The sequence below is a fragment of the Agelaius phoeniceus genome, chromosome 2 (genome assembly GCF_051311805.1).
Source record: "Agelaius phoeniceus isolate bAgePho1 chromosome 2, bAgePho1.hap1, whole genome shotgun sequence".
Lineage (NCBI taxonomy): Eukaryota > Metazoa > Chordata > Aves > Passeriformes > Icteridae > Agelaius > Agelaius phoeniceus.
Window position 1 is genome coordinate 35,048,815 of NC_135266.1, and position 27,917 is coordinate 35,076,731.

Sequence of the window (27,917 nt, forward strand, 5' to 3'; positions counted from 1 at the left end):
ATGCCCTGCTGCAGACTGGGGGTGGGACAGGCTCAGACTGATAGGCTCCTTCAGAAATGCATAGAAATTAAAAAAAAAATATGATATATGTATCAGTGCACCTATTGCATAAGGAGAAGGATTCAAGTTAGCCAACATCTCATAAAGTATTGATACTTTTCAAATTTGTGTGAAGTGTCTATGATAATGCCAACTTCTAATATATATATTCTGTAAAGAAATATGAAAAAAAAGAAAAAATCCACAATAACAATGAGAAATAGATTAATTTTGTTTCATAACTTGGTTTCCTTGCCCTCTTCTATGCTTGGAAGTTTTTCATGCATGGCAGGTAAAAACACGGGAATGAATCTTAAATCATGTACTTTTCTTTTTCTTTTTTATTATCATTATATTACAAAAAAGTCCAAACACATTCATGGATTAAATTTATATACTGTAATTAAAAAACAACATTAAACACAAACTCCCTCCCAACCTTGAAAACAAACAGAAGCCTTTACATTCTTTTCTTTTCAGTAAAATTACATTAACTACATAGTAATGCTTACAAGTAAGCAAGTTGCCCAGGGCCCATATTCCCCAAATTGAACATAATATGGACATGAACTTCTCAATAACTTCACAAATTGCAATGTATATTTATATGTGTATATGTATATGGATGTCAACTTACTGATCAAGTATGGTAGAAGCCATTATTCTTATGGTGCTCCAGAAGGATATATTTCCAGGATGAAAGAACAGCATGATGGGCCTCTTTTAATAATAATTTATTCTCTTCCTCTCGAATAAGAACTTTCCAAGACTTCACAGTATATGCCATTGGACTCAAAGGATTGTTAATGGGTGCATTTTTACATTCCTTTCTCAAGGAACAATCTCACTGACCCAACAGGAGTTGGGTCAAGTTTCATTAACCAAGCTAGTTAGCGAAATGGCATGAAGTGTACTCAAATGAGGCTTCCTTCCTGTTCCTTTTTAAGCATTTTCAGAAGAGAGATGAAGGGTTATGAAGAGATGCATGAGTTTGGAGAGAATATTTTCAGTCCATTGTGAGCATCTTTTTTCACTTGAAAAAGGAGCAATTCACCATTTTTCAAAATATAGCAGTTGATGTCCAAAGTGCAAGGTTTCTGCCCTTTTGGCTCTATTTTGTGTCAGTTATAGTTCAGGCACTTTGCAGCATATTTTAGGAGGGACTATGCACTTGAGGACCATTTTCAAGATAAAACAGAGTCAAAGTCTGCATTAGATGTAGGAGAAGTAAAGGTTTTCAATGTAAAAGTATTTCCATGTTAAAAAAAAAAGAAAAAGGAGGGAGATTTCAGTATAAACTTTAAAAAGTTTTCTGCCACAACAAAATGCAGAAAACAATTAAACAACTGTGATAGTGAGAAAGCTGGAATCATGTGAAAGTGAATAGTGAAGGGTAGCTTCCAGGCAAAGATTTGCCTTGTACACAGAAAATGTGCAGATCAATTAAAACTAGCACTGTGAAATGCCACAAAGCATTGAATGTTCACATTGGCTTGTAAACATTAGTGCTAGGTCCACTCACATTTATTCTGCTCCAAAAACTAATAATACTTTAGCAGAAGATAGGACATTCAAATATCTCACTGTGCATGTTGTGGTTTTCCACCCTCCACTGTGAAGAAATTCATGGTAATTAGTGGTGGAAAATTGGTTTTGAACCATGAGATACCCAAAGAAAAATGGCAAATTTTAAGGGCCTTGGGCGTTGCCTATTACTTAGGCACAGGAGCTCTGGAAGCAGTGCAGCATGAGATGTCTCAACCAACTATCTACAACATTGCAGACGGTTTCCTCCTCAGTGTTGGATGGAATCAAAAAGTCAAAACGCAGCAAAAGGATATGGTGTATTTTTGTCTTGCTTGTGAGGGGGCCTTGTCTGGTCTTCTCAGGTGGTTTGCATCTCTCCTCTGTCAGTGAGAGTCAAATGTAGGTAAAAAGCTGTAAATACTACAGGAAAACATTCTCTTTTGTCTGTCCCCAGTGCATGTTCTGTAGCAGCTGTCTTTCCAGGCATGCAGGAAGTTGTTGCGAAGTGAGAAGGATTAAACATGGCACACAATATGCAAACAAGCTGTAGAAAATATTTCAGAGGAGGGCTCCGAACACAGGACTGCTCAACCTACCTGCCATAACTTATTTTCAGGATGTTTTGTACAACTCCCATTCTCAAGCCTTATTTTCATCTCTCTTTTCTTCTTTCTTCTTGCCTGCCTGAAAGTCTGTTTCTGACATCTGGCCATCAGGAAAAGTTTTCATCTGGTTTCTGCTGGCACAGAATGACTCTCCAGTCTGTGGTTGAATTTTCATTTATGCAGCTGAAAATCTGGTTTATAATCTACACCATCTCTGTAAGGAAGAAAACATCACTCCCCAGGCGCTATGTAAAGCTAAATTCTGCTGAGGGGGATGGTTCTTCTATGTGTAGCCTTTTCACATTGGTGAAAATGACCAGTTGATACTAACCCCATACAAGCAGCATTGGTACTATAATAGGTTAATGTGGGAAGGTCTGTTACTTTAAATAAAGTGCTCCCCATAGTCCTGAGAAATGAATAACTTCAAGAAGTGCAGCTGTATTTGCAAACATTGTTAGCTTTCCTTTCATTGTATGAGACGTTTTGCTGTATAAGATTGAAATAAATAAATAATGTGAGTCAACCTAACCTTTTCAAGTGTCAGTTTGGTTTGACTTTGAAAACCAGTTGGGTGAGTGTTGTGATTTCACAGTGGCTCTGCATTATGCATTAATGGTAAAATACCATGCTACTTTTATTCTTTCTTTTATAAAAATACAACAACAGAGAAGCAAATATAATCAAAAAACAAAAACAAAGCTTGGCACATTCTTTAGAAAAACAACTGCGTTACTCCCAAACCAGCTTTGGTATATGCTGTAATTCATGTACAGTAATGTTTTACATTCACTGAGAATTGCAAGTCTTTGGTTAACTATAGTACAACCTGAGAGTAACTGTTTTAAACCTGTCCCTTGGTCTTATGCAGCAAGGCTATTTCCAGGTTAACCCTGCTTCAGTGCCTTCTTGAAGAAATTCAGTTCCTTTAGCACTTCCATGACCAGAAAATCCTGAAATGCAATTTAAATACAGCTTGAGTTCTGTCACTGGAGCAAGGTATTTTGAGCATGGCCTTTCAAAAGGAAATGTTTTCTGTGTCTACTCATGAGTTTCGCAGTTGTCTTTCTTCTGGGAATATCTAAAGCTAAAAAACACTTTCCTGCCTTTCCAAATTGATCCTTACTCCCTCTAACCCATCCATAGGTCCACTTGACATCGATCTGGCTGACATGGTCCTGCCAGAGAATAAACTTTCCCTTCTGTTTTCCAAGCTGTCGCTGAGCAGTACCGTAGGGTGAAACAATTGCATGAATTTCTGGTAAAATTCTTTTGATGCAAAATAATAAATGAAGGGATCTATGCAGTTGTTGAAGCAACTGAGGCACAAGGTGAGCTTGTAGGCAGGGTACAAACTGCTGTTGTAAAATAGGCGGCTGATCATGTGTGCAAGTAGGATAAAGTTATTGGGGGCAAAGCAAGTGATGAAGGACAGAAGGACAATTATTGCCAGGTATATGGATCTAGTCTTTTGCTTATTGCCGTATCTGCTTGATGTCTGAATTAGCTTCCTAATGATACCTATGTAGCATCCAACTGTTACAACAAAAGGGATCAGGAACAGCACAACAAATAAAGTGAGGAGAAAGGCTACCCAAGCTGCAAAGTTGGGCAGCATATTCCATTTAAGGACATCAAAACAGGTTATAATCCCTAATTCTTTCACTTCATAGGTCAGGTCTGTAGTTTCTAGTGGGTAGAAGGCTAGTAGCAAGGCAATCCACATAGCTAGGCAGGCAGCCAAGGCATATCTTTTTCTTCTCCACTTGATCGACTTCAAGGGGTGTACCACACCCATGTACCGCTCCACGCTGATAAAGGTCATGGTCAGTATGGAAGAATACATGTTGGAATAGAACATCACTGTCACAAGGCTGCAAAGAGTCTTGCCAAATGTCCAGTGATTGTTTTGGAGGTGATAATAAATCTGGAAGGGGAAACATAAGGCTAGCATAAGGTCCGTGATGCTTAAGTTGATCATGAAAATAACAGAAGGTGTTTTGGGTTTGATGCGCCAACAGAGCACCCAAAGGGAGAATAAATTGCCAGGGATGCTGACCAGAGCCACTACTGTATACACAATTGGGAGGGTGATGGAGACTGTTTTATTCTGGAGCATTGCCAGTGTCAAATTGTCCAGGTGGGATTCGTTTTTAACCATTTTTCATAAGTGGGTTGTTGATCCCTGTAAGCCAGCTGGATCATATCATGAACACTTGGCTTGAAAACCTAGAGGAGAAATGTCAAGTGAGAAAAGCAATATGTCAAAGCAGAAATTTAGGACATGAATCATGTATTAATCAACTAAAAAAATTCTTTAGTTTGACAGATTTTCCTTGAATGCACTCAATCCATTAAAATTACTTTCTGAAAAGTCTTGCCTCCCTTCAAATCACCATAATGTTTTGCCAATCTAACTTCTTTGCCATTCTAACTTCTTCCTATCTTGGAACAGCTACCTTTTCCCTGGTGAATGGTTTTCTGACACTTAGAATCACAGAATCATTAAACTTGAAAAAGACATCCAAGATCATGGCATCTTTGAGCAAACATCACCATGTCAATTAGATCATAGCACTGATTATGAAGAACCCCTGGGTTCTTCTCCACTGGGCAACTTCCCAGCCACTCTGCCCCAAGCTTGTAGTGCTGTGTGGGGTTCTTCTGACCCAAGGGCAGGACTTGGCATTTTGCCTTATTGAACCTCACACCATTGACCTTGGCCCATCAATCCCTCTCACATGGATTGCTCTGTAGTCTATTCATTATCACACCTCCTATGTGACTGTAACATAAGGAAAATCACATATCACAAGTTGACATTCAATTGATGTCTACGTGAGAACACTAGTCCATAGATTGTCCATGAGCTAAATCCATCACATCTACTCTAGATGTCATAACCTTGATTTCTGTAGTGCACAGTATCTTCTGACATTTTTTCCCCACAACTAAACTGTGATCCATTTCAAATAAGGTGTGGATTTTAATTTCTTTTTGCTTTTTTTCAATTTAGGGAAAGGAAAACATGCATTCAATGACTCTTGCTGTATTTCTAATATAAAAAGAATATAAGGAAAGAAACATGAGAACCAGGGACAGATTGCAATTGCTTGGACTGGTTTACAGGCTGGAGAAGCCCTCTTCTACCAAGAAAAAAAAACTATTGAGCTTCAGTTTCTGCAAAATGTAAGTTAGTTAAAAATATTCTGTTTGTAGCTGTTTTATTTGCATAATCTGTAATTCTGCAAGATTACTTTCAGTTTTGCAGTCTGCAAAGCATACCCATGCTTTCACTGTCTGCTTTTCATAGATCTTTCTTGGCAGATGCAATAGCTCACGGTTTAGTGTATTTATTTTAAGCAGCATGGAAGCATTCAGCAGCTGCAGGACAGAACTCACACCTCAATATGTGTGCTTGCTTTCTTTAAACTGTGAGTACAGGGAGGCAATTTCACAAAAGTACAACACTGAAAAAGTGAAGAAATAGCAACAAATACCCAGAAAGGCAGAGGATAGATTTACAGTAGTTTCTGCAAAGAGTTACAATAAGGGCTGAAGAGGTGACAGGCCAAGTCAGCCAATAACTGTGGGCACATCTCTACTTCTTAATTACAGGCAGAGAGTGGGTTCAGACACACCTGCTTGTGGACTCTCATCACCTGCATGGTTTATTCCAAGCATCTTATTGCAAGACAGCCCTGCTGTAGGAGGTTAGATTAAAAAAACATGTTGGTGTCACTTAACCTGATATCTTGTTTAAAAAGAGCTTTAGTTTGTGTGCTCATAGGCCATGAGCAGTGCAACCAGTCAGTCCTCAAAGAGCTCATCCCACAGTGCTGAGAAACTCTATAGTTTCTGGAAATAATAATTCTGACAAAAAAAAATGTACTTTCTAAGAGAGGCTTTAACTGAAAAACTTGTTTTCTGAACCATTGATGATTCCTGGGACCTGGCAAATGTGAAGTCTCTACTGGAGGCTGCAGTGCAGTAAAGAGATAATCAACTGAGAAAAACCCAAGTGCAGATCCAGAAAAAGGTACAGCTACAGCAGCAAGCAGCTCAGTGAGGGCTTATTAAAAGTTCTTTCTTGATCTGATACATTTGACAATAGTGCTTTAAATGTCACCTAAAAATATTCAGAAGTGGTGAGAGTCAGTATCAAGAAAGTTATATTGATTAATGTTGCTTCCAGCTGAGTTGTTGGAATTCTAGATAAAGGAACAAGATAATAGGAATTTCAAAGAAATCAGAGATTGACATATATCATGCACATGACACAGAGCAAGCATGTTTCAGGTAGTGAAGTGATCATCATATGGGCACAATTGCAAAAAGCCCTTTGAGCCAAATCTGTTGCAAATGAAATTCAAATCTTATCAGGGGAGAACTATCAAGATTGAAACTAATTCTTCATTTTTCAGGCTAACTTGAAAAAGCACTCACTGTCATATAACTCTGGGAAGAAAGCCTTAATGCTCTCTATTTCAACTCATCTGTCTGTGACTTAGCATAGCAAATGTTTATTAAGTCTATTACCTCAAAAATCCTGCTCAAGTAGCATCCCTTTGTGCCTAACAACTCTATACTTCTCAAAACAAACAGAAGATTGTTGTCTGTATCAGAGTTACCACAAAGCTCTAATAATATAGAGCAAATGAAAGATATTTGCTATCACTGGCCCCTAGATGCTATTCCTATAGAAATTACAGGTACTTGGGAAGGTAGGAATATAGGTAAAAATTTCCATTAAATCTATCACACTGGTCATAAAGCTATCTGTCTCACATTTTGGTTTGTGTTAATCTCAAATGTATTTTCTTCTGTACTTGCTTTTTTTTCTGAGAGAACATCTTGATAAGAAGGAGATAAAAAATGCATGCCTAGATGCTGCCAAATGCAAAACAGTGTCAGCATTCAGAGCCTGACTAAAGGTGAATTTTATGCACTCATGGAATGCTACTGTCAGTAAAACAGAAGTGCCTCCAAATGCAGCACCTCTTGAATTGGAGTTGAAAGACACCAGACTTACTGATTATGTGCCTACAAGAGCTTTCCAAAAAGGGTAGGTCTCCTTGACCTCGTTTTTAGTAATGAAGATGTCCATCACAATGAGCAGAAGAATGATTGGTGGTTCCTTTAGAGTCTTCTGCAGGGGAGAGGGGGCATGCAAAGCACACAGGACTGATGTTGCATGTCATTGGTGAGGGCAGATAGCCTCTTCAGGAAATGTGGAGTACAGAAAATCCTCCCCCTAATGTCATCTTTCCTTTTGCCAGATTCTCTGACACTAATCCTGAATTCCTTGTCAGGAAAGCCTGGACTAGAAGAAATTCCTGCTCTAATTCACCCTTACTTGTAATGATTTGCTTTTTAAATGCCCAGGTGTGTGGGGTTTGGCTGGAATAGAGCCAATTTTCTTCACAGTGGCTGGTATGAGACTGTTTTTTGGATTTGTGCTAAACACAGCGTTGACAATAGAGAGATATTTTTGTTATTGCTGTGCAGTGCTTACACAGAGCCACCACACTGCTTTTTGTAGTGCCATGCTGGCAAGGAGGTTGGGGGTACACGAGAGGCTGGGAGGAGACACAGACAGGGGCCCAAACTGACCAAAGGGATATTCCATTACCTGCATATAAAGTAGAGGGAAGGAGGAGGAAGAAGCAGTGATGGTGATTGTCTTCCCAAGTAAACCTTTCATGTGATGGGGCCCTGCTTTTCTGGAGATGGCTGAACACCTGTCAGCCCATGGGAAACAGCAAATTAATTCCTTGTTTTACTTTGTTTGTGTGCATGGCTTTTGTTTTTCTTATTAAATTGTCTTTTTCTCAACCCACAATTTTTCTTCCTTTTACCCTTTCAAATCTCTCCCCAACCCTGCCTAGTGGGGGAGGTGAACAAGTGACTGTGTGGTGTTTGGCTGCTGGCTAGACTGAAACTACCACAGCAGGTTAAGTTGCTGGAACCACAATGTACCACTCCCATTCCTGCGTCTGTTGGGGCTTAGTTAATGCTGTGTTTACATCATTTTCATCTGGTTCAGGGTAACTGTGTCCTTCCCCCACTGCACCCGCAGTCTCTGTCTGTCTCTTGTGGTTTAATTTGTAAATATAACACATCAAGAGAGAAAAGAATCCCTCTTTAGAGGTTTAAAATTAGACTCTTCTTACATTTTATGAGCTTTTTCCATCCAACTTCAGCTTTACAACAGAATTCAAATCAGTTAAGCTTGCACGGATTTTAAAACATCCACCCTAAGCTATGGTTTCATATGCATAATTTTTCAAAATATAGTTCTGTTACATAAATTTCCCTGTTAGAAATACATGCTTTTTCTTTAATATTGGGAGACCTATATTTAAAATACGACAGACCAATGGACATACTGAGACAAAAACTAAATAAGGATTCTTCAAGTGACATGATCCAGTCTTAGAGACATTTACAGTAGTCCTCAAGCTTGTGACATAGAAGGAGAAATGTTAAGCTTTTCTGCTTGCCTGATTTCTGAAACATTTAGTTGATGGATGAATATTAGTCTCATATTAAGTACTAAGCCTCTGGAGTAATGCTCACTAAATCCATGTAGGATTTTTTTTGCTACTCTTTGTACTCACTGGCTCGTGGCACTCTGCACATAAAACTTACTTGGAAATTCAGTGGCATCATGTTTTCATCCAAGCTGCAACCATAAGCTAAGGTGACAGCTGCTTAATGCTTTTCTGATAGGAATAGGGATTTCATTCCCTTCAAGTGACAAAAGTTGATAAATAAAACATTTAAGGGTGTACTGAAAATCAAACAGTAAAAAATCACAAGATATGTGTTGCTTCTTTGCTGTGGAAGAGGAACAGTAGAGATGTCTCTATTTTTAGAGAACTGCTAAATTAAGCTGATGTGATTTCTCTCTTACATTTATTATCTTCCTGTTCTCAGTGTCAAGCACACCTGTGAAAAAGACTGAAAAGCCCTTGAGTGAAGTCAAAATGAAAATTGCTGATTTATAAAAAAAATGAGATTTGCTTTGTGATTTGAGCTGGAAAAATACCTCTTAAAATATATCCCGCAGCAGAAAGCCTTTCAAAACGTATTGCGTTTCATAATTTTTGGTTCATTACCTGTCAAAGCACTATTGCATAGGGGGAAAAAAGTTCTGATTTTATAAATTTTTTGATATTGTTACTCTTTTAGAAAGACACCCTTCTAGCTGAAGAATGCAGGATGGCATGTTTACTGGAAAAACAAGCCGAAATGCAATTTCAACTCAATTGCAAATAGATTTAGAATGAAGCAAAGTAAAAGCACAGATTTTATTGCAAGTACGTAGAAAACCCCTATTAATAGTTTTTCATCAATGCAAGTGCAGCTGAAGAATGTATTTTGTTTTTTCTTAAAAGACTGCTTTTTAGTATATTTTATTTTACATTATTTTTTGCTTACTTGGTTTGATTAAAAAGCAGTAACAAGAGCTAAAGGGCTAGAATAGTTTATGTCTACCTAATGGTAGATAAAACTAGAGACAACTTGGGGGTTCTCAGTATGGAGTGTTTCTGCTGGGTTTTCAACCCCTCCTGGACTGTGTGAATTACTACTGAGATGAGTAAAAGCCCATAAAACAAATGCTTAATTTCTATTGTAGACTGAGTGTGAGGAGAAAAAGGAGTCAGGAAAGTAAAGAGCCAAGATTCAGTAATCTTGAGCTGTGGGAAAAGTGACAAACACTTTGATATTTAAATAAAGTAAGGGGTTTTAATATGAAAAACAAGAAGAAAAAGTGCCCTTTTGTAACACCTCTCAAGTACAGTTCCTAAAGCACCATTCATGTGATTCAGAGAAACACTTCTGCAAATGTTCAAGGTCACCAAACTGAGCAATGTAAATGAGTCCATTGCTGTCTGAATGTTTCCTAAACAGAACATGGGCCTTACCGAAAGGGGCTGCAGGTTTTGTAATGATGGTTCTTTCTCACCCTTGCAAAAAACTTTCATGCAAATTTTAGCTGGCAGTGTTACATCTCTACATCTCTAAAAGCCAAGAGTTTGGTTCACTCAGTGAAGATGTGAACCTAAATCTTCTAAGAAATTTCTTTGTATTTGGGCTTCTTTGTTCTTTTAGCTGATTTGTTTTCCTATTGTTCTGTTCTGAGTATCATTATCACAAAGGTCAGAAACTGTTGTCAAGCCTTAGTTATGTTATCACAAAGGGAGTATTTGATGTTTTAGCTTACCTTCAGTCAGTCTTTATCTTAGTACACACAGTCAAAGTAAACCCTATGGTGGTTATAGCTCTGACCTCAAACCATCAGGGCAAGGTAAAACAAGAGTGTCTTCTCTCCACAAGGATTTCACATTGAGAGGTAAAAACCCCTCTCTTTTTTCAGCAAGAAAATATAGAAACATTACCAGCTTTCATGTAGTAGAGGGGTGCATACGTGTTAGAGCTTGTTAGCTGTATCATTCTAGAGAAAAACTGCTTTATTCAAAAGCGAAAAAAAATAATGCTGTCATTTCTGCCTACTAGGGAGTGCTTCTGTTCTCCAGCCTGACAGAATAAAAGCAGGCACTTTCCAAGATTGAACCAAAAATTTGTTTCCGTGAAATTTAAAAAATACAGATGAGAGGCAAAGAAACTCCACAAGCAAATACTGCACCGAATCTTCAGAACTAGCTAAGTAGTAAAATTAAATGTACTTATCTACTTTCAAATTTCCTGTGTCTGTCCTGGACTATGCAGTTGTGCTGATTTTAGTTCACTTGAACCTTCACCTTTTCGAAATATAAATCAGCAAGGTCAGGATTCTCTGCTGGTGTTAGCAACATTCACCCTAATTTAGGTAAGATTTGCATAAACACAGCCACTGTCATCTGTGTCTATGAGCTGGCTCAGAGCAAAACTCATCAATGTGGTCTTGAAAAAACTTTATTTCTGTAGCAGTCAGGTTCTTGGAAATAGTAGGTCTGTGGGCCAGTATTGACAAAAACCTCTCAGCATCTGAAGTATGATTTTACAGTTCAAGTGCTACTTAGATTACAAAATAAATCAGTTTGCAGTTTTCTTTACCAGTGCACAAGTCAGCCTATAAAAATGTTGTGCACAAAACCTTAGATCAGTTGAAACCCAAGTTGTGTAACTACTGATAAATTTTGTATGCTGGTTTAAATTTCAGTAAGAATAAGTATCCTAAACTGGATTTGAAGAGGTTCCAATTTAGGGGCTAATAGCTAGAATATTATATGTATGTTGATCTTTCCTACATAAGCAGACTTTTTAAGCTTTATTTTTTGAAGACTGATATTTTAAAAAAGATTAGCAAAGCTAAGGCAACAGAAGAGTTCAACATATCAACTCAAGAATTCATTCTGTAGGATATAGAGGCCTCTGTGATCACTGCCCATACGCACACTTGTATTTCCCAACAGCACAAGGTAACTTTCCTCTGAGTGAAACCATGCTATCTTGCACAGGGAGGAAGAGCCATGCAAGCAGTTCCTGAAACTGCTGATTCCTGGCAAGGAACCTTCACTTAAATGCACCACAGAGTTTGTCAGATGGTGCAGGGCCATGAACAATCAGCTTGTAAACCTCCTTTAACTCCTCTGGCAGACATCCTGCACAGTGTGGAGTTATCCTGTGACAGGGGGCATGCCTGAAGGTACCTTGGCCTTGACTTATGGCAAGATGAAGACACATGTTTTTATAAAACTTTGATGAAATTGCCTCATCTAGTTGAACTTTAAATAACACATGAACTGGTTTCCTTTATAACTTTAAGTTTTAAATATTGTCTGTATCCGGGATTGACAGACAATGGCTTCTGGTCATCAACTACTTCCCTCTACAAGTAATTGCCTCACATAGCTGTTGTGAGAGTCAGAGGAAAAAGTGTAATCAATAATTTCCCTTCCAACCTCAAATTCCAGGAAAAGAATTTAACAGTTTATCAGGACAAGGCAGTTGTGGTAGACAATATGACAGATTCCTAACAGAGAATCCCTCAATCTTCAGAAACTTGGTGGTCTTAAACTGAGTCTGTGTGCTCAAACTGGCATTTTGCAGCAAACAAATATATATAAGTATACACACATAAAAGCACATATGTTTTTATGCTATACACATATATATGTGTATATATTCTGTTTGAAATCTCTACTTTCTATCTTTTCACCTCTCTTTTCTGCGAAGTTCTCTTCAAGTGTTTCCTCTCCTGATCAGTCCACAAAGGAATTGAGGTGAGTTGCTGTGTGCTCTTGAAGATTATCTTTAGAGATAAAAATTAAAAAAAAAAAAAAAAAAAAAAAGAACCTCAGATTATGGGGTTTTTTTTCATATTTGCAGTAAGGATATGACAGTCTGTAGCTGTTAAATGATTTAGCTTGTGATTGAGCCCATAAACAGGACAGGTCATGAATTTTTGCAGGAGTACCTGAAAGGATAATTTGGTGTGGTATTTGGGAAATGTTTTGAGCAAACAATGTAGAGTAATTCGAACAGCCATATAAATACTGGGGCCAGAAATTGTAAGTAATATTTGTAGGGGTGTATCAAATAACTTGTTTGACAGTGTAAGCTGCCTTCAGATGTGTCTTTTTCCACTGCTTCCACTACCTGGTCTCAGTAGATTCATCTTTCTACCCCCTGAATAAATAGATGTCTTCAATAAGCCTGTACTGGATCCATTCATTACAACAGGTGACTGGTAAAAACACAGGATGAATTGTTGTTCCTCCTGTTAACTAAGATCTATATGAATAGGCAAAACTCTTTCCACATCAGTACTAAGTGGCAGAATTTGGGTATAGGCGACCATTCCTGCCTGGTCTTTGCTACAGCTATGGATTTATCATCCATAGAAATCTAAGTATCTATTTTAGGGTGAGTTGGAAAGTGTTTACTGTACTGGGCAGATCTCCAGTGACTGCAGTATTTGCATACGTAGCCACTTCCACAGTAAATGCAGGTGTTTGAAGCTGATTCCAGCCTGTTTTAAACATCCTGTTGATTCAGATCCTGATTTCCTGGACGCCCACAGTTGCCTGGAATCTGTCAGAATCTGAGCTAGTTCACTAAAACATAATTGACCCCTTTCACACTTGGATCACCTAGCTGCTACTTTTAAATGACCAGGTCAGCTTTTGTGTAAAAATCAATTGGCACAGAATAGGATCAAATGCATTGTTTTACCTGTATCCATCTTCTTCCACCTGTGTGTTGAAGCCTACAAGTCAGTTTTACATGATCATAAGGACTCAGAATAAAAATTATTTTGTCTTCTTCTGCTCCTGCTGCAGTACTTTCTCAGCACATAACATTTAGCCCTTACTGGCAGACCATGGCTGACCACTGCTCTCCCCCCAGGTGCCTTCTGCAATGTTCTGGCAGTGAACTCCTGCAGACTCTGTGTTCTCCTGATTTTCATGTCAGTTTGGAGTAGCTCTCCCATCAGTGCTAGTGAAAACAGTCTTGGCTGAAAAATATGAGACCAGGGGCTCTGTAGGAGCTAAACTGATGTGCACTGTGCAGCTTCTTGCATATCTTATTCTCTGCTCCCGAAAGGGTAAGAGGAGCCAGATATACAGAAAGAGTGAGCCTTGCTTCCTGTCAAACTGCACATCTTACTGGAAGGTTTTGATACAAAACCAGGCTGCTGGAGGCACTTTGGTATGACTGGAACTGATATTGCATTTAGCCATTCTCCTGTGCCTCTTGTTCTACCCACTGAAAATAGGTGACTGCATGTATTTCAGGAGGAGAGGTGTGCCTGGGCTGACAAATGCCTAGGAGGCAGAAATGCAGGCAATCCAAGGCAGTGGGAAATGTGAGCTCATTCCCTAGGACTTTGGACAATGCTTCCTTTCCAGCTTGGCCTGAAGGGACTGGTGGTTGGGGCACACCTCAGGTCATCTCCATGAGGAACCTTGCACAGTCACTCTTTCCTTTGCCCAGTTTCTTTTACTGCTTATCGTCACAGATCAAAATGTGAACCCTGAATTGTGCTACTGAGCTATAGATGAGCTGTATTTTTCCAGAGTGATGTTCAGTTGCTCGTGTATATGGTCACATATGTGGTTGTGGTTCTCTGCTAGAGAAAATTTCTGCATTTTTTAAATAAAATATCATCACCATTCAATAGTATTCAAGCTACAGTCATGGCTTGTTGGGGGAGATGAAACAGGAAAGCCTTATAAATATGAATGCCTGGCAAAAGATTTTGAGAATATAGAAACTATAAGCAAGATTGAAATGAAAGCAAGCTTTGAGATACCTTAGTTAGTGAACAACTGGAAAACAATGGTGTGGCCTGACTGAAGGTAATCCCCTTTTGATGAAACAAGACCCTCTGCTTGCAGGCAAGTCCAAGAGTCCGAGCATACCCTGCCAGCTTGGCAGAAGGGGTCCAAAGAGTAGTTTTTAGGGTTTAGAATGTACCACAGTATAGTAATGTAGTGATTCTTATAGGCTGTATGGAAATGCTATAAGATTTGTATATTGTACTAGATTGGTTAGTGAGAATCAGAATATTCAACACAGAAGATGATTTATTGTATTGTAACAAAAACTTTGCTCACTTAGCTCTTGTCTCTTAGCTCTTACTTTTCTATGCTCTTACTCTTACCTCTTGTCTCTTAGCTCTTGCCTTTTATGCTCCTACCCCTTTTACTCTCTTATGCTTTTACTCTCTTACCCTCTCATCCTCTCTCTACCCCTCTCTTCTCTCGGGGCTGCTCCGAGCTGTGGCTGGCAGCTCCCAGCAGGGCCCCTGCACCCAGGCCCTTTGCAATAAACCCCAGGTTCCACGACCTGGCTTCAGAGACCTCTCATTTCCGTTCGTCCCGACCGTGCTACCCCCGTCAATCCTACAATGGCTGATTCTGCCTTTAATTGTGATTATATAATCTCTGGAGGCCCAATGGCATGACCAGGGAGCATTTCTCTCAGAGCAGTCCTGTAGGTCTGGTATTCACCCAGCTCACAGAGAAGTCTGAGGCAGCTCTGTGTGTTGTATGCACAGCACCTCAGAGCTCTTTGCTTCATAGGTAGAAGCAAGATCATTGTTTTTCATCTTGTGCAAAATCACTTTGTTCACATGTGGAAAGACCTGAAATTTGTCTTCTCTGCAAAAGCTCACAGCTTATGTTGAGTATCAATAACTGCAGCTGTGCTGCTTGTGGCTGGCACAGGGCACAAAATGGACTCACAAGTGCCTGAACAGTGCAGAGCTCAGCTGCCCAGAGGCAAAGTGCACAGGTAACAGGAACCTCAGAAACAACAGACTACAGGAGCAGATATGACCTAGTTTTAAAAGCAGCATCATAAATGCACAAAAGGAGGAGCAAAGAGTCAACACAATTATTACTTTCTTTGTGACTTAACACTTTTTTCTTGACTTCTCCTCAGCTTGGCAATCTGATACCAGTTAGAGGTATGACTGGTAACTTGCAAGAAGCAGAGATTATAAAATGGGGAAAAAAAAGGAAAAAGATTTCTGAGAAAAGCTTCACCTTTAGTTCAGTATCTTTGTGACCACACTAATACAAATAGCTACAACAGGAATAGCACCCTGAAACTACATCTGCTTCACTCCTCTTGATATCCTCAAGTACAGGCAGGACAGGAAGTCAAAAGTTCAGCTTTTCAGCTGAACCTGACTGCAAGTGCCATGGTATTCAGGGTTCGGTCTTCTCTCCCATCCTCTGCACTTAATTAACTCAAACACATAAATAAGAGAGAAATTGGATTCTATCCTTGTCTAACATACTCTTTTTGCTTGGAGAAGCATGCAAGTGCCCTAACTATAGCCAGATGTTTGCTGATACATTATTGTAATGAATGCTACCTATGAAATAATCACAGGCAGAAGTCAAGTGTTCTGCACCTGGTTTGTGTGGGGAGCCAGTCCAGGTCTTGCAGGTTGACAGCTCAGCATCCTGGTGTTATCAGCCACTCCTCCCCCTTCTGTATCACTATCAAACTCCTCACAGTTCTGTACCACCATCAGGCACCCCAGCTAGACTCTGCTCTAAGGCAATTTTGATGACTGGTACCGTTATGCTTCAATAAGATACATATAACACTAGAGCACTAGGAGAGAGTTCTTTGGAGACAAAATTTGGGCTGTTAAGAGACCTAGAGATCTCTAAGTGATGTGCTCTGAAATATTACCACATTCCTGAACTTTCAGTGTGTAACTTGACAGCAGATGCATAGAAAAATGATATAGATGCACTTAAGAATAAAGGAAATGTTTGGTGCAGATGGTGCCATCAAGAAAATATGGTTTGACCTAAACTAAAATAGGGCAATTTTCTGTTACTGAAAATGAATGTTATAGCTTTTAAACTAAAAATTAGAGAGAGCCAAGTGGCACAGAAAAGTGTACAGTTCAGGATGGCACATATTTAGTGGTGGGAATGTTATTAAATCCCCTGCAATCTTAGTAAAAAGGACAGGAAAAGGTGTCAATAAAGTCCAGGAAGGAACCAGACAAAGAGCTGCTACGTGTCAAGTGTGTGAAGCACATCACATAAAACAGTGAGCCACAAAAAACCCCAGATACATAAAAAAACAGTTAAATGAGAGGTGTAAAAATGCTGAGGCAGATTGCCCTGGTTTTCAGCTGGGAATCTGACCTAATTTAGGCATCTGAGAAGTTTGATGACAGAAAGTGATTGTTAGGAATGGTATGGGTAAGGCACACACTGATACAGCGCTGCCAAAATGGGCCATGTTGCTTCAGGATTGTTACACAAGACAGAATTTCCATGGGCTGAAGGCTGTGACTGGAGGACTGCATCATTAATCACATAACGAGGATGGTAAATGTGGTAGCAATGTGCTTGGGATAGAAAAATCAGCTGTGAGAGCAAACAATATGGAAATAACAAAACCTTTCAAGTACCCCTAACCAAACTAGGAAAATGCACTCTGGCAATGTGTGTCTTCAGGCACATCAAATATGATTTCTTGTGGAAATCATCTGTTCAAGACCTAGTGAGGAGGCCCTCAGAAGAGGAGGATTAGCAGCTTTTGGCTCAGGCCTTGGCTATCCTGAGTGTCCACAGCAGCAGGAGCACTCACCTGGGGTCTCCCCTTCCCAATCGAGGCACCAAAGAGCTTTGGCCTATAGACTATTGCAGATAAATTTCTACAACTTGAACTCTTTAACTGAGAATTTTTAGCAAATGGCAATCTTGAAACCTGTATTCTCATGAGGGCTTCCCTATCAAAAGGTTTTGGTTCTCTTTTTCACTCTGTTGTGGTGCCACAGATCGTGAAGGAGAATTGCTGCTGGAAGCTTCTTTGCTGGCAGACACCTGATGCTTTGGCAGTGGCTGAGGTGTGATCCCAGCCATCACAGCAGCCACCTTTTCTTCTGAAACCCCAAGGTTGCCCTCAGCTACGTGGGAGTAGATTCAGGATAGGCCTTTTGAAAACGCAGCCTGCTCCCCAGCTCACAGTAAAGAAACATCAGCACCAACTACTTTCTCACTTCTCTTTCTGAGAACAGTGGAGTGATCTATTTTTTACTACTGCTTAGTTCCCAGCTCTGTTTCGGGACTTGTTGCTTGCTCTTGAGAAGATCAGAGGCTCAGAGCCTTCATGGGATTTTCCCACAGAGCTGCCAAGACTCCATGTTCTCCCCAGCCCGGCTGAAATGCCCTGGCACCTTGGGCCACTTTTTGCATGTGCACGTGGTATCCAGCCAGCATCTCTGTGTGGCATCAGCTCAGCAGAGGGGAGCCTGCTGGGGCATGACAGATGAAGTCACCCATGCTTGTGACAGCCACTGAGCACTGTGGCAGGGTTTAATGTGGTTTGGCAAGCAAATGAAGGAAAATGCCAGTGATTTGAAGCTTTTTCAGGGAACTGAAAGAAACAGACCTGAGTCCTTTTTATTTCAACATGTGAGAAAGACTTTTATAAAAACCTAATGGCAATACTTTTCAGAAGAACAACTTTAGTTTCCTTTCTTCTTCTCTGTGTGTTTCTCTCTCTTATATTGCCTAATCATCATACAAATATACAGAGAAAGAGAGAGAAAGAGAAAGAAAAGGAAAGGAGTTTTAAACTTTAAAATAGATCCATTTTCTTGAGGATAGTGGTTTAATAAAGGTTGTGCATTAAATTTTCATAAAAGAGCCTGGAAAAACAAAATAAATTCTCAGAATCCCTTCTAGCCCCATCCATCCATCTGTCCATGCAGGCGAGCAAACCATAGTGCCAACATACTAAAGATAAGAGTGCAGTGATAAAAGATGTTTCACCACACGCTGTGGGGAAAGTTTTTGACAAGTTGGGCCTAGCTTCTCAGTGTAGGTTCCTCTTTCCATTCTCTGAAATTCTTTAAAAAAAAAAATTGCACACACACAAAAAAACAACTTTCAAAAGCAGTTTCCTCAGTTCAGCCCTCCCTTCACTCCCACACCATCTCTACAGATGCTTCTTAGATGTACTATTAACTACACATAAAAGTTACTTGTGTTTGTACTGCGTAGGTTGATAGTTTTTAGAGCATTCTGTTACAGCATGATGTAAACTAACCTACACAAAACCCTCAAGGCTTGTCTTTTACTTTTGTTCCAGTTTCTTTAAGGTAAAAGAAATCCCTTTACCAAGACCAGCAGAAAGAGAAGACCTAGGCATTCACCAGGTCAAACTTATCCTTTCTTTTTAAGGTTATACAATCACAACAGGAAATATTTTGAAATGGTCACATCAATCACAAGACAGAGTACTTTTTAGTCTGAACAAGTGTTTATATTAGTCCCCTATTTTTAAGTTGCATCACATTCCAACTCATTGCCATTGCCATTTGTATTAATACTAGTTTTTTCTGGGGTTTTTTTCTCCCCCCATTTCTTTACACACCTGATGCAAAGCAATATTTGAAAAATATGCTAATTTTGCCTTAAGTCCTCAGAAGGCATCCAAATATTTTATGAATCAGTCCTTAGCAGTGGCATTCCTGACTAGTTTCCCTGTATGCTTCTGCCAAAGCAAAAGCAAACACAAACAACACAATTTGTCTCCTGCCAAAACCATCAATGAGAATGTAGCAGCAATACTTTGACCAGTATGTCAGTGGCCTCCCCACAATGCCACAATATCCAAAGCAATATGACTTTCTAGATTAGAGCCAGGAGCCTCCTTACTGAACTGTGTAAAAGGATCTGGCACTCCAAAAACACTTCTAAAGTGCTGGGATGAAGTGGACTGAAGGCAGCGCTCACAGTGAGCTTCCTCATTACTGTTGCTGCAGAGAGCCATGTCAATAAGGAGATGAAAATGTTAATGACTACTTTGCATCTCTTTGTGAAAAAGCCTCCTTGCAATTACGAGAGGTAGATGATTAAGAATCAGGTCTCTTCTGAGGGCTGACCGCATTGGCAAGAGTTGGCAAGACTGTGGGTATGTTCTTGAGGATGATAAGCAGAGCATCTTAAATTCCAGTCCTCTCTCTCACTTGCTCAATGCCTTCTAAAAAGTCACTTTCCTAATCTTATATTTTTTTTCTTTAAATAACTAACATTTTTTGCACAACTCAGTTACCTTGCTGCTGATGGCTCAAGGCATATTAGTGTCTTGCTTTGTAAATGTTACGAGAGTCATAAGGAGAACATTTAAAGTGGCTTTTGAAATTGAGCACTTCCTTGAACTTTAACTGATGATATAATGACACTTCCTAAATCAATAATCAAAATAAAATAAGTATTTCTTTAGAGGTAGTGGATTTTTTTTTTTGCATGAATTATAATAATATAATAATATCCCAAGAGGAAAAATCTCCACAAACTGCAGGATACTGTAGGATTCGCTGGTTCTCAAATGACTGAATGCCTCATATTACAGAATCAATGTATTATTTTGTATACTGGATTTCTGATGTCTCGTTCTTGTTACTACTGAAGCAAAAGTTCAGCTGAAAACCAGGCAAAAGACTTTCTTTAGAAACTGGGTGTAAAAAGAGATTGTGGTTAGATTTGCTCAATCACAAAAAAAGAAAAAAAAAGTAAAAAGAAAAAGAGAGACACAGGAGAGCAGCAAGTACCTAGAGGAGTTAAAACAGAGTGTAAACCCACAGAGAGAGCCCAGTGCACCACCATCCACACCTACTCTGCCTTGGGTTGTAGAAATGTAAGTTTTTACACCTGCCTGCCACTGCCAAGGACTTTCCATGGCCTGGTCTGAGATGTCCCCACCTCATCAGCTCATAGTTAGGCATTTTACCATGAAATACAGAAAACCAGGACACTGAGCAGCAAGAAAACTAGACAGAAACACCTTAGTCTCTGAGAAAGCTTCAGAGGAAGTGTGTGAAACCCTCCACACCCTTTGTGGAGGATTTCAAGGAGATCTCTAGATACAACCATGTATTAACCCTGAAATTTTTCCTGCAGGGAGATGTTTGCCTCTGTCTTATCTCATAAAACCCAGAAGTATCCAAACTAGCAAAAAGAGTACTATTCACACTTCCTAAATATCACACAATGGGGAAGTGGGAGATATGAATTTATTTCTCTCATCAGAGTGAGGAGATTTAAATCTACTCTCCCCCCCACCTCCCCATTAAGCAATAGGATTTTCTATTAGTTGATTCACAGAAAATATATAAATTACATTGAAATAGGAACTGCATTTTGGATGTCTTCTCCTCTCTAGTACTAAACAAACACTAGAGTTTGTTTTTCTGACCTATGGAATTTATGTCACAGTGGTACCTGGAACAAATTCAGCTGCAGGAGTAAAGACAACTTGTAGATAAATAACATTATGATTAATGCATTTCTGCAAGAATGCTTGGCTCTAATTAGGCCAGGTAAACATCCATAGTCTGTAGGGAGTGCCCTAACTACCCACAGGACTAAAGGGCACATGGCATTGACATCTTGCTTCCTTCTGTATCCCATGGAGGACGTACTCCAAAGAGTGTTTTGGCAGTTTATGGTTTACTAGGTTCTCAAACTGATGCAGCATAAGGAAAAGTCTTCCCCCCACTCAACAACTGTGATTTCAGGCCTGCAGCTGGGCTGGGTATTAGGATATATGGGCTGCTGAGGCCTCAATCCTTGGGATTTACAGCTTTTATAATGGCACCTTGAGCAAAAGGTGTGCAGCTGAAGATCTCAGTCTTGAGACTTAGCACTGAGTGACAACAAAAGGGTATTTAGGCTCCTAAAGCCTTTGTCAGTGCTAGCATAAAGATCAGAAATTGGAAATTCCACCTGCGATGGAAATTTTCTCATTCAGTGTTGGATTTCAGTGGATCCCAGCAAGTAGGTCAGGCACATGAACAGGCAGAGGATTGATGCTAGGCATAATGTGAGTCATAAATGCACATTTGCTTTGCTCTGCCTCCTGGGATTTTGCCCTTTTTGCAGAAGAATCTCTTATGCTCCTATCTAAATCATGCGTTGTTGAGCATAGTGCCACAGTGGATGAATGGTCTTCATCCTCTATTGTAAGAATCAGTGGCAGTCAAATAAAAATACTTCCTTTTTCTGCTTTTGTTGCAGTGCCAATTGCTTTTCTCTAGTTCAAGAACTCTAGCAGATCTTCCAGAATGTACTGCCACTCAATCAGTCTTCTAGATCATGACGGTAAAATGTCTTGCTAAACTCTTTGAGAACGGATATCCTGTCCCAGCAGACTAAGAAAGACATTCAGCATAGAAAAGCTGCCTGGCTCAACTCCACGTTTTAGCACTATTCCCCAGGCAGATATAAGGTGCTTGTGGAAGTGTGTGAGGGTGAGTTTGGTAGGTGTGTGTGATGCTTTCACTGCAAATCACCTGGCTGAGTGTGCGTGTATCTTTTCCCCCTGTGACAGGCAGGGGTGAAGTAGAGCTGTTTCCAGTTGAACAAAAATTCCTGAATTCCTGCATTGTTTAGATGGATGATCTCATGATGATGAGTTTCAGCCTACAGGGGTATAGGTATCTATCTACTTGCTCTTCATTTTGCTAAGATCCTTTACACATTCCCACTTCCTGGATGGAATTGGAGAAGAACAGTAAAAAGATCCCATACTTACACTGACTTCATTTTCTGCCAAGGGTGCAATTACTCAGGGAAATACCTAGGAAGCCAGGCCAGAGAAAGGGACTCCAATGAGAATGAAAGCTGTGCTCATGGAGCTACAACAGTGCTCAGGCTGGCCTCAGAGCAAAGATCAACCCAATATTTTTTTAACAGAACAAGGCTCACAGGACATACATGGAGAAGATCACACACACCTTCTTGTGCCAGCATGAGACCTCAGCTATCTCTTGTGACCTGCTGTCATTGCTGGCATGACTAACTCCTATCAGTGGCTATGGGGGTACATCACTGTGAAGGACAAGGTTTGAGGAAAGCATCAGATGATCAAGTCATTTTCAGCATGGTGTGGTGACAATACGATGCTATCTGTGATGCAGGCTGTCAAAATAAAACTGTCAGAAGGATGAATGGGAAGACTACAAGATTTTCAGTGGTAAAAGACTGACACCACCTCTCCCCCCACTCCCAGCAAACTCTTCAACTCTATCTTGCTGTTCTGATGGAAAGCTACCCTAAAGTTTGTTTGGTTTTCATAATCCCAGTTGGTTGGAAGGATGCACAGATCAACTTATTCATAGACTGGAAATGAAGAAGAAAAGCACACATAGAGATCCTCTATTAAAGAGTTAAGAGGAAGGGAGGAGAAATAAGGAAGTAGTGGTTGAAACAATCTGCTTTTAAGCAAAGAGAAAGGTTAAGAAATACTTGATAACATTTTAAACGGTGTATAAACAACACAGAAGAGCCCCAGACTAGGTGTTTTCTTTTTTTTTTCCTGGGGATGTGGGTGTTCATAACTGGTGGAAACTGCAATGAGAACTTCAGAATTGGAAACACTACACTTTTAGCCAAAAAAACAAGCACGGTTTTCTCACCCACTAGACTGAAACATGAAGAGATTATTTCTAATAATAAGGAGAAGAGAGGCTGGTTTCCAAACTCTTTCAGTGTAGAGTAGCACAATTTTTCTATCTAGTTATTTAATTTAAGAACAAGTGGATCAAAAGTATATAAAACAGAACAAGCACATTAAAACCCTTTGTGATGTTTACCACAAAGGACACTGAGACTGTCAGTGTTGAAAAGATAAATACAAACTGATTTGCAAAGAGCATTTACGTACTCTGTAATTCTGATCTGAGAATGCTCTGTTTGCTTTAAAAAAATTGTAACATATTTGGCTGTTTCTCTACTGGGGAAATACTCTTGTCATTTATCATAATCAACAGTAGTGATTCAGCAGCAATGCAATCTTTGTAGCCCTAACATATAAAAAAATAAATGCATAAGACACATTGCAGATGTAATCAAAAAAGTGCTGTCATTTTGCAATTGTCTGTAGGGCCTTGCCAAAATATATGGCATAATTTCTCACCAATGTGAGTTGTTGTGGAAAGGATTTAGATTAAGGATGGTTTAGGACTAATTAATTTTGTAAGTGAAATAAATGTGAATAAAATAAATATAAAATAAATAGATAAAATTGAAAACATTTAATTTTGATGTTCAAAACTATTTAGAAGTTTAATTACTGCAAGCTTAACCTTCTGCTTCTATATAATCCTATTTAACTCTGAGCATGTGTAAGGCAGTGAGTAACAGTCTGCAAGATATTTATTTACCAGCACTACTGTGAATTATTTATCTTTGATGCCTTTGATGGCTACACATCAAGAGAGTTAAGCTTTGGCTCAGATCTGAAAAAAGGAAATAAGCCCCCAGAAGCCTCTACACCACATTTCTCTGGAGGAGGAGGAGGAGGAGAGCACTGAGACAATAATGTCCATGCAGAAAGCTCAGCCTGAACCTATTGTTTCCCTCCCAGAAGAAAGTAAAGGGGCACAGTGACACTGGCCTGCAGAAATAAAAGGTGTGGGATAGGGCTCAGTGGAGCACACTGGAGATAACAGAGAGAACCTACATTGAGATGCTGAGCCAGGCAATTCTTTCTCTGAGTCAGTCAATGAACGCTATTCCCAGAATAGGAATGGGCTGCTTGGACTTAGAAGTGAAAGACTCTAGAAGTGAAAGATATTTCAGTACACTTTCTTACCAGACAAATGAAGTCTGTGGGTGAGCATGTAGCCTCATCTGTACGGGAAGGATGTAATACAGGACAATCCAGAAAGGAAGGACCTGGGCAACTATCAGCCAGAACAGGTATCACACATTTGTTCACTTTATCCTTAGAAGCAAGAATGTAAATAAGACCCAGAGAGCCACTGAGCCCAGCTGCTGTCCAGCTTTGTTTGAAAAGGATCTTTGGCCTATATACATAAGCCTATATTTCTCCTCTCTCTTTCTTCTCAAAAAATGTGAATTGGCTGGATGAAAGCCTGGAATTCAGACATTTATAATTCCACCTAATTTTTTTTAGCTCCTTTCCCTGATTAGTACAACTGCATATGGTTTTCTGTGTGTAATGGCCATAATAACTCAGGAGAAGTTTGTAGATGTGTGCAATGGCAATAAGGATAATATTCATTATGTATTATTTCACTGTAAGTCATAGTAAGAAAACAGACCAGTGTTTTCTACTGTTTCCAGAGCCAGTGAATCCACACATATTTGTGTTATCTCCCCTTGCAGGGCAGTGTCATTGTCTCATCCAAACTGTTCAAAATGCCTTTCATTTAGCCCTTTTTTCTGTCTGGGGTCGGTCAAAACAAGAAAAATGTGGCTCAGAATAGAAGACAAAGTATTTCTTGTGGATACAAATATCAGTCTGCAAATCTTGCACCAAATCCTGCTCGATCCAACATGTGACAGACCTAATTTATGAATGAACCATATATTTATCTTCCATTGACAGCATTCAGTCCTCTTGGGTCCATAGCTGGACACCAAAATATCTTTAATATATAAGCATGGCTTTATTTCTAATACCTGGCACACTTTGAATTTCTGGCTGGTTCTTTGCAAACATACCCCTTCTCATTTCCTTTGAATTTACTAGAAAAGTTTAAGCTGATGATACATGGAGAGTGTGAACTTTTTCACTTTGCTGAGGCACGTTTGGGCAGGGGAAAATTTACAGCTCCTGTAGCACATTGGTGTGAACAACAAAATCATTGGCAAAGCCGCAACACTGAAGTTTTTATTTCAAACTTGAGAAAGTCAAATCTCCAGGTCACCATGTGCACTTTTGAAGATGGCAAAGATTTTCAGTTTTATGGCCCCTTACTGCAAGAAAGACATTGAGGTGCTGGAGAATGTACAGAGAGAGACAATGGAGTCTGGAGCACAAGAACAGATGGGGGTGCTGGGCATGTTGAGTCTGAAGAAAAGAGGAGACCTTAGCACTCTCTACAAGCACCTGAAAGGAGGTTGGAGCTGGGTGGGGGTTTGTCTCTTCTCCCAGGTAACAACTGATAGGAAAAAAGGAAATGGACTCAGGTTGGCCTGTAAACCCAAGGGAGATTTAGACTGAATAATAGGAAAATTCCTCCACAGAAAGGGTTGCCAGGAATTGGAACAGGCTGCCCAGGGAATTGGTGGAGTCACCATTCCTGGAGGTGTTTAAAAGATGTGTAGATGTGACACTTCAGGACATAGTTTAGTGGCAGACTTGGCAGTGCTGGGTTAAGGGTTGGACTCAATGACTTTGAGACTCTTCTCCAACCTAAATAATTCTGTTTCTGACCACCTCTTTTTCCTTCTACACTCACGACTACAGTAGTCCCAAAGACAAGTTGAAGCAGTCAGAAAAACAGGCACAACCAAAGGACAGATTTTTCTGTAATATGATTGATTCCTTTCTCTCTCTGCTCTCCCCTGCTAACTGACACAGCAAAAGTCTTTCCACATGCTGGTGCTCCACATTTAACAAAGGGATTCCCAGGCACTGCTGGGAGAGTTTGCAGTTGGTTTTTGCAGTACTGCAGCAACAAAAGTTGTCAAGTGCTGAGAATCCACCCAACTCACTGTAAAAATCTCCAAGCCCAGGGTAAACCAATCATATTTGTTAATGATATCCATATTGGCTATGATCTCTGCCCCTGTCATGTGGGGGTAATTATGTACTCAACCCACAAACATTAGCAGAACAGACATGTGAGTTGAGCAAACCTATCAGCTTACTATAACATGTAAAACTGTGCCGTGTCCTGTTTCTCAGAGAAGAGCTGTTGGTAGAAAACACTTCATCAAAAAATTTTTCACAAGTATATATGGTTTTAAATGTCAAACATTTAACATGCATTTCACCATGAAAAACCTCAGTGATGAGTTTGTGAGGCTATTTTATCCACTAACACTGGATGTTAAGATTATGTGTCTGCACTGCTGAGAATTGCTAAACTTGCAAAAGCCAGACATGTAACAGGAAACTTCATTCTTCATCCTCTTAGAGGTGTTAAAGACATATTTATGCCCCATGGGCAAACTGGGTGTCCAAAAAGGCGCATCTTCATGTGAAAGACTGGTCCAGTGATTTTCTGTGACAGGGATATACAGACTTAGGTCACAAATCGGGCTGATAAGGAGATGTATGCAATGTGCAAGGCAGTGTTTAGTCCAGCTTAAGGTCTTGACCTTGCTTCTGTTTAACTCAGTCTCACATTCACGTGCTAGCAGCCAGCTTCTGTTGGCTGCAATCATGGATAGGTTGCAAACTTTTTGACTAACTGTGTATTTGTAAAGACCCCAGCAGCTCTGATCTGTGCACTGAGGATTTAGACACTGAGTAACTGAGATCAGCAGCTTTGCAGAGACGTGTGACTGCGGGGAAGAGAAGGTGTCCCTTATGAAAATGTCATGTCTTTTCCTTCCATGTTGAAATGCTCACAATGCCCATTCATCTCAGGAAGGTCACTGTTCTAGCAGCCTGAATAAATAAACAAACAGCTGAAAATCTTGAGAGCCAGAATTTCATCAGCAGGTTCCCCTGGTTGCTTTTTAGCTGAATGATCCTCCTAGTGAAATGGTGTAAGTCAACAGGCTGAAGACAGGAAATCAGTCAAGATTCTCTATCTCTATTCTAATTGAACTCAATTACTTGCCAAGAAACTCTACAGATCACAGGCTTGAAAATGGGCATGTTTAAGCTTGCCTTTTTCCACTTGATTTCTGTTGGAACCAACGCCTTCCCCGCGATTTTCCAAAGACCCTATCAGAAAAATTTCGACTTTTTTCTCCTGATTGTTTAATAAATGATGCTATGCCCTATGTAAAATGCACTGTTCAAACTCTTGTCCTAAATACTAAATAAACAATTTATTTTTGGGCATTTTTATGGCATCCAGAGTTGCAGCATCAAAGTGCTTCAGAAACACCTACAATTTTCTTATTTGCAGCCTTTCTCTAATATAAATATTATTTAACCCCATATTACAAAGAGAAATGTGAGGAATGAAGGGCCTGAGTTACCTAGGACCTGATTTCTAAGAGCATTTGGCATTAAATAAAATGTTATTGTTTCAAAACCACATTTCTATTGACCATACCTGGATTTGTGAGTACTCAATAATCTCTGCAAGTCAGATCCAGATATCTTTTAATAAGCATTTGAAAATTAGGAACTCAGAGTTGGTTCCTGTTTCTGAAAGCTTAACCCCTTGAAACCAGATTTGAAACAGAATTTCAAGCTCTGTAAGATAAGCATCACATGGGTGGAAGGATGAAGGCACCAGTGAAGGCTTTGGTGTCTCAGAATGGGATCTGAAATAGTCAGAAAAATTATAAGGAACAGTGTTAAGTCAGCACACTT

The 27,917-nt window shown here is 39.7% G+C and overlaps 1 protein-coding gene across 2 annotated transcripts in view; it reads right to left on the bottom strand.

Moving 5' to 3' along the window:
• Nucleotides 1-362: 362 nt before the first annotated feature.
• Nucleotides 363-27,917, bottom strand: part of P2RY8 (P2Y receptor family member 8) — a 33,798-nt gene continuing 6,243 nt past the window's right edge. Inside the window, exons 3-4 of one of the 2 annotated variants that reach the window (XM_054654647.2) lie at nucleotides 12,340-12,432; nucleotides 363-4,400 (exon numbers count right to left, since the gene is read on the bottom strand). In XM_054654647.2, the coding sequence (XP_054510622.2) occupies nucleotides 3,259-4,332 (1,074 nt within the window). In that variant the 5' untranslated portion in view covers nucleotides 4,333-4,400; nucleotides 12,340-12,432 and the 3' untranslated portion in view covers nucleotides 363-3,258. The remainder of the gene's footprint in view (nucleotides 4,401-12,339; nucleotides 12,433-27,917) is intronic. The other variant, XM_054654646.2, reaches the window with a different exon arrangement.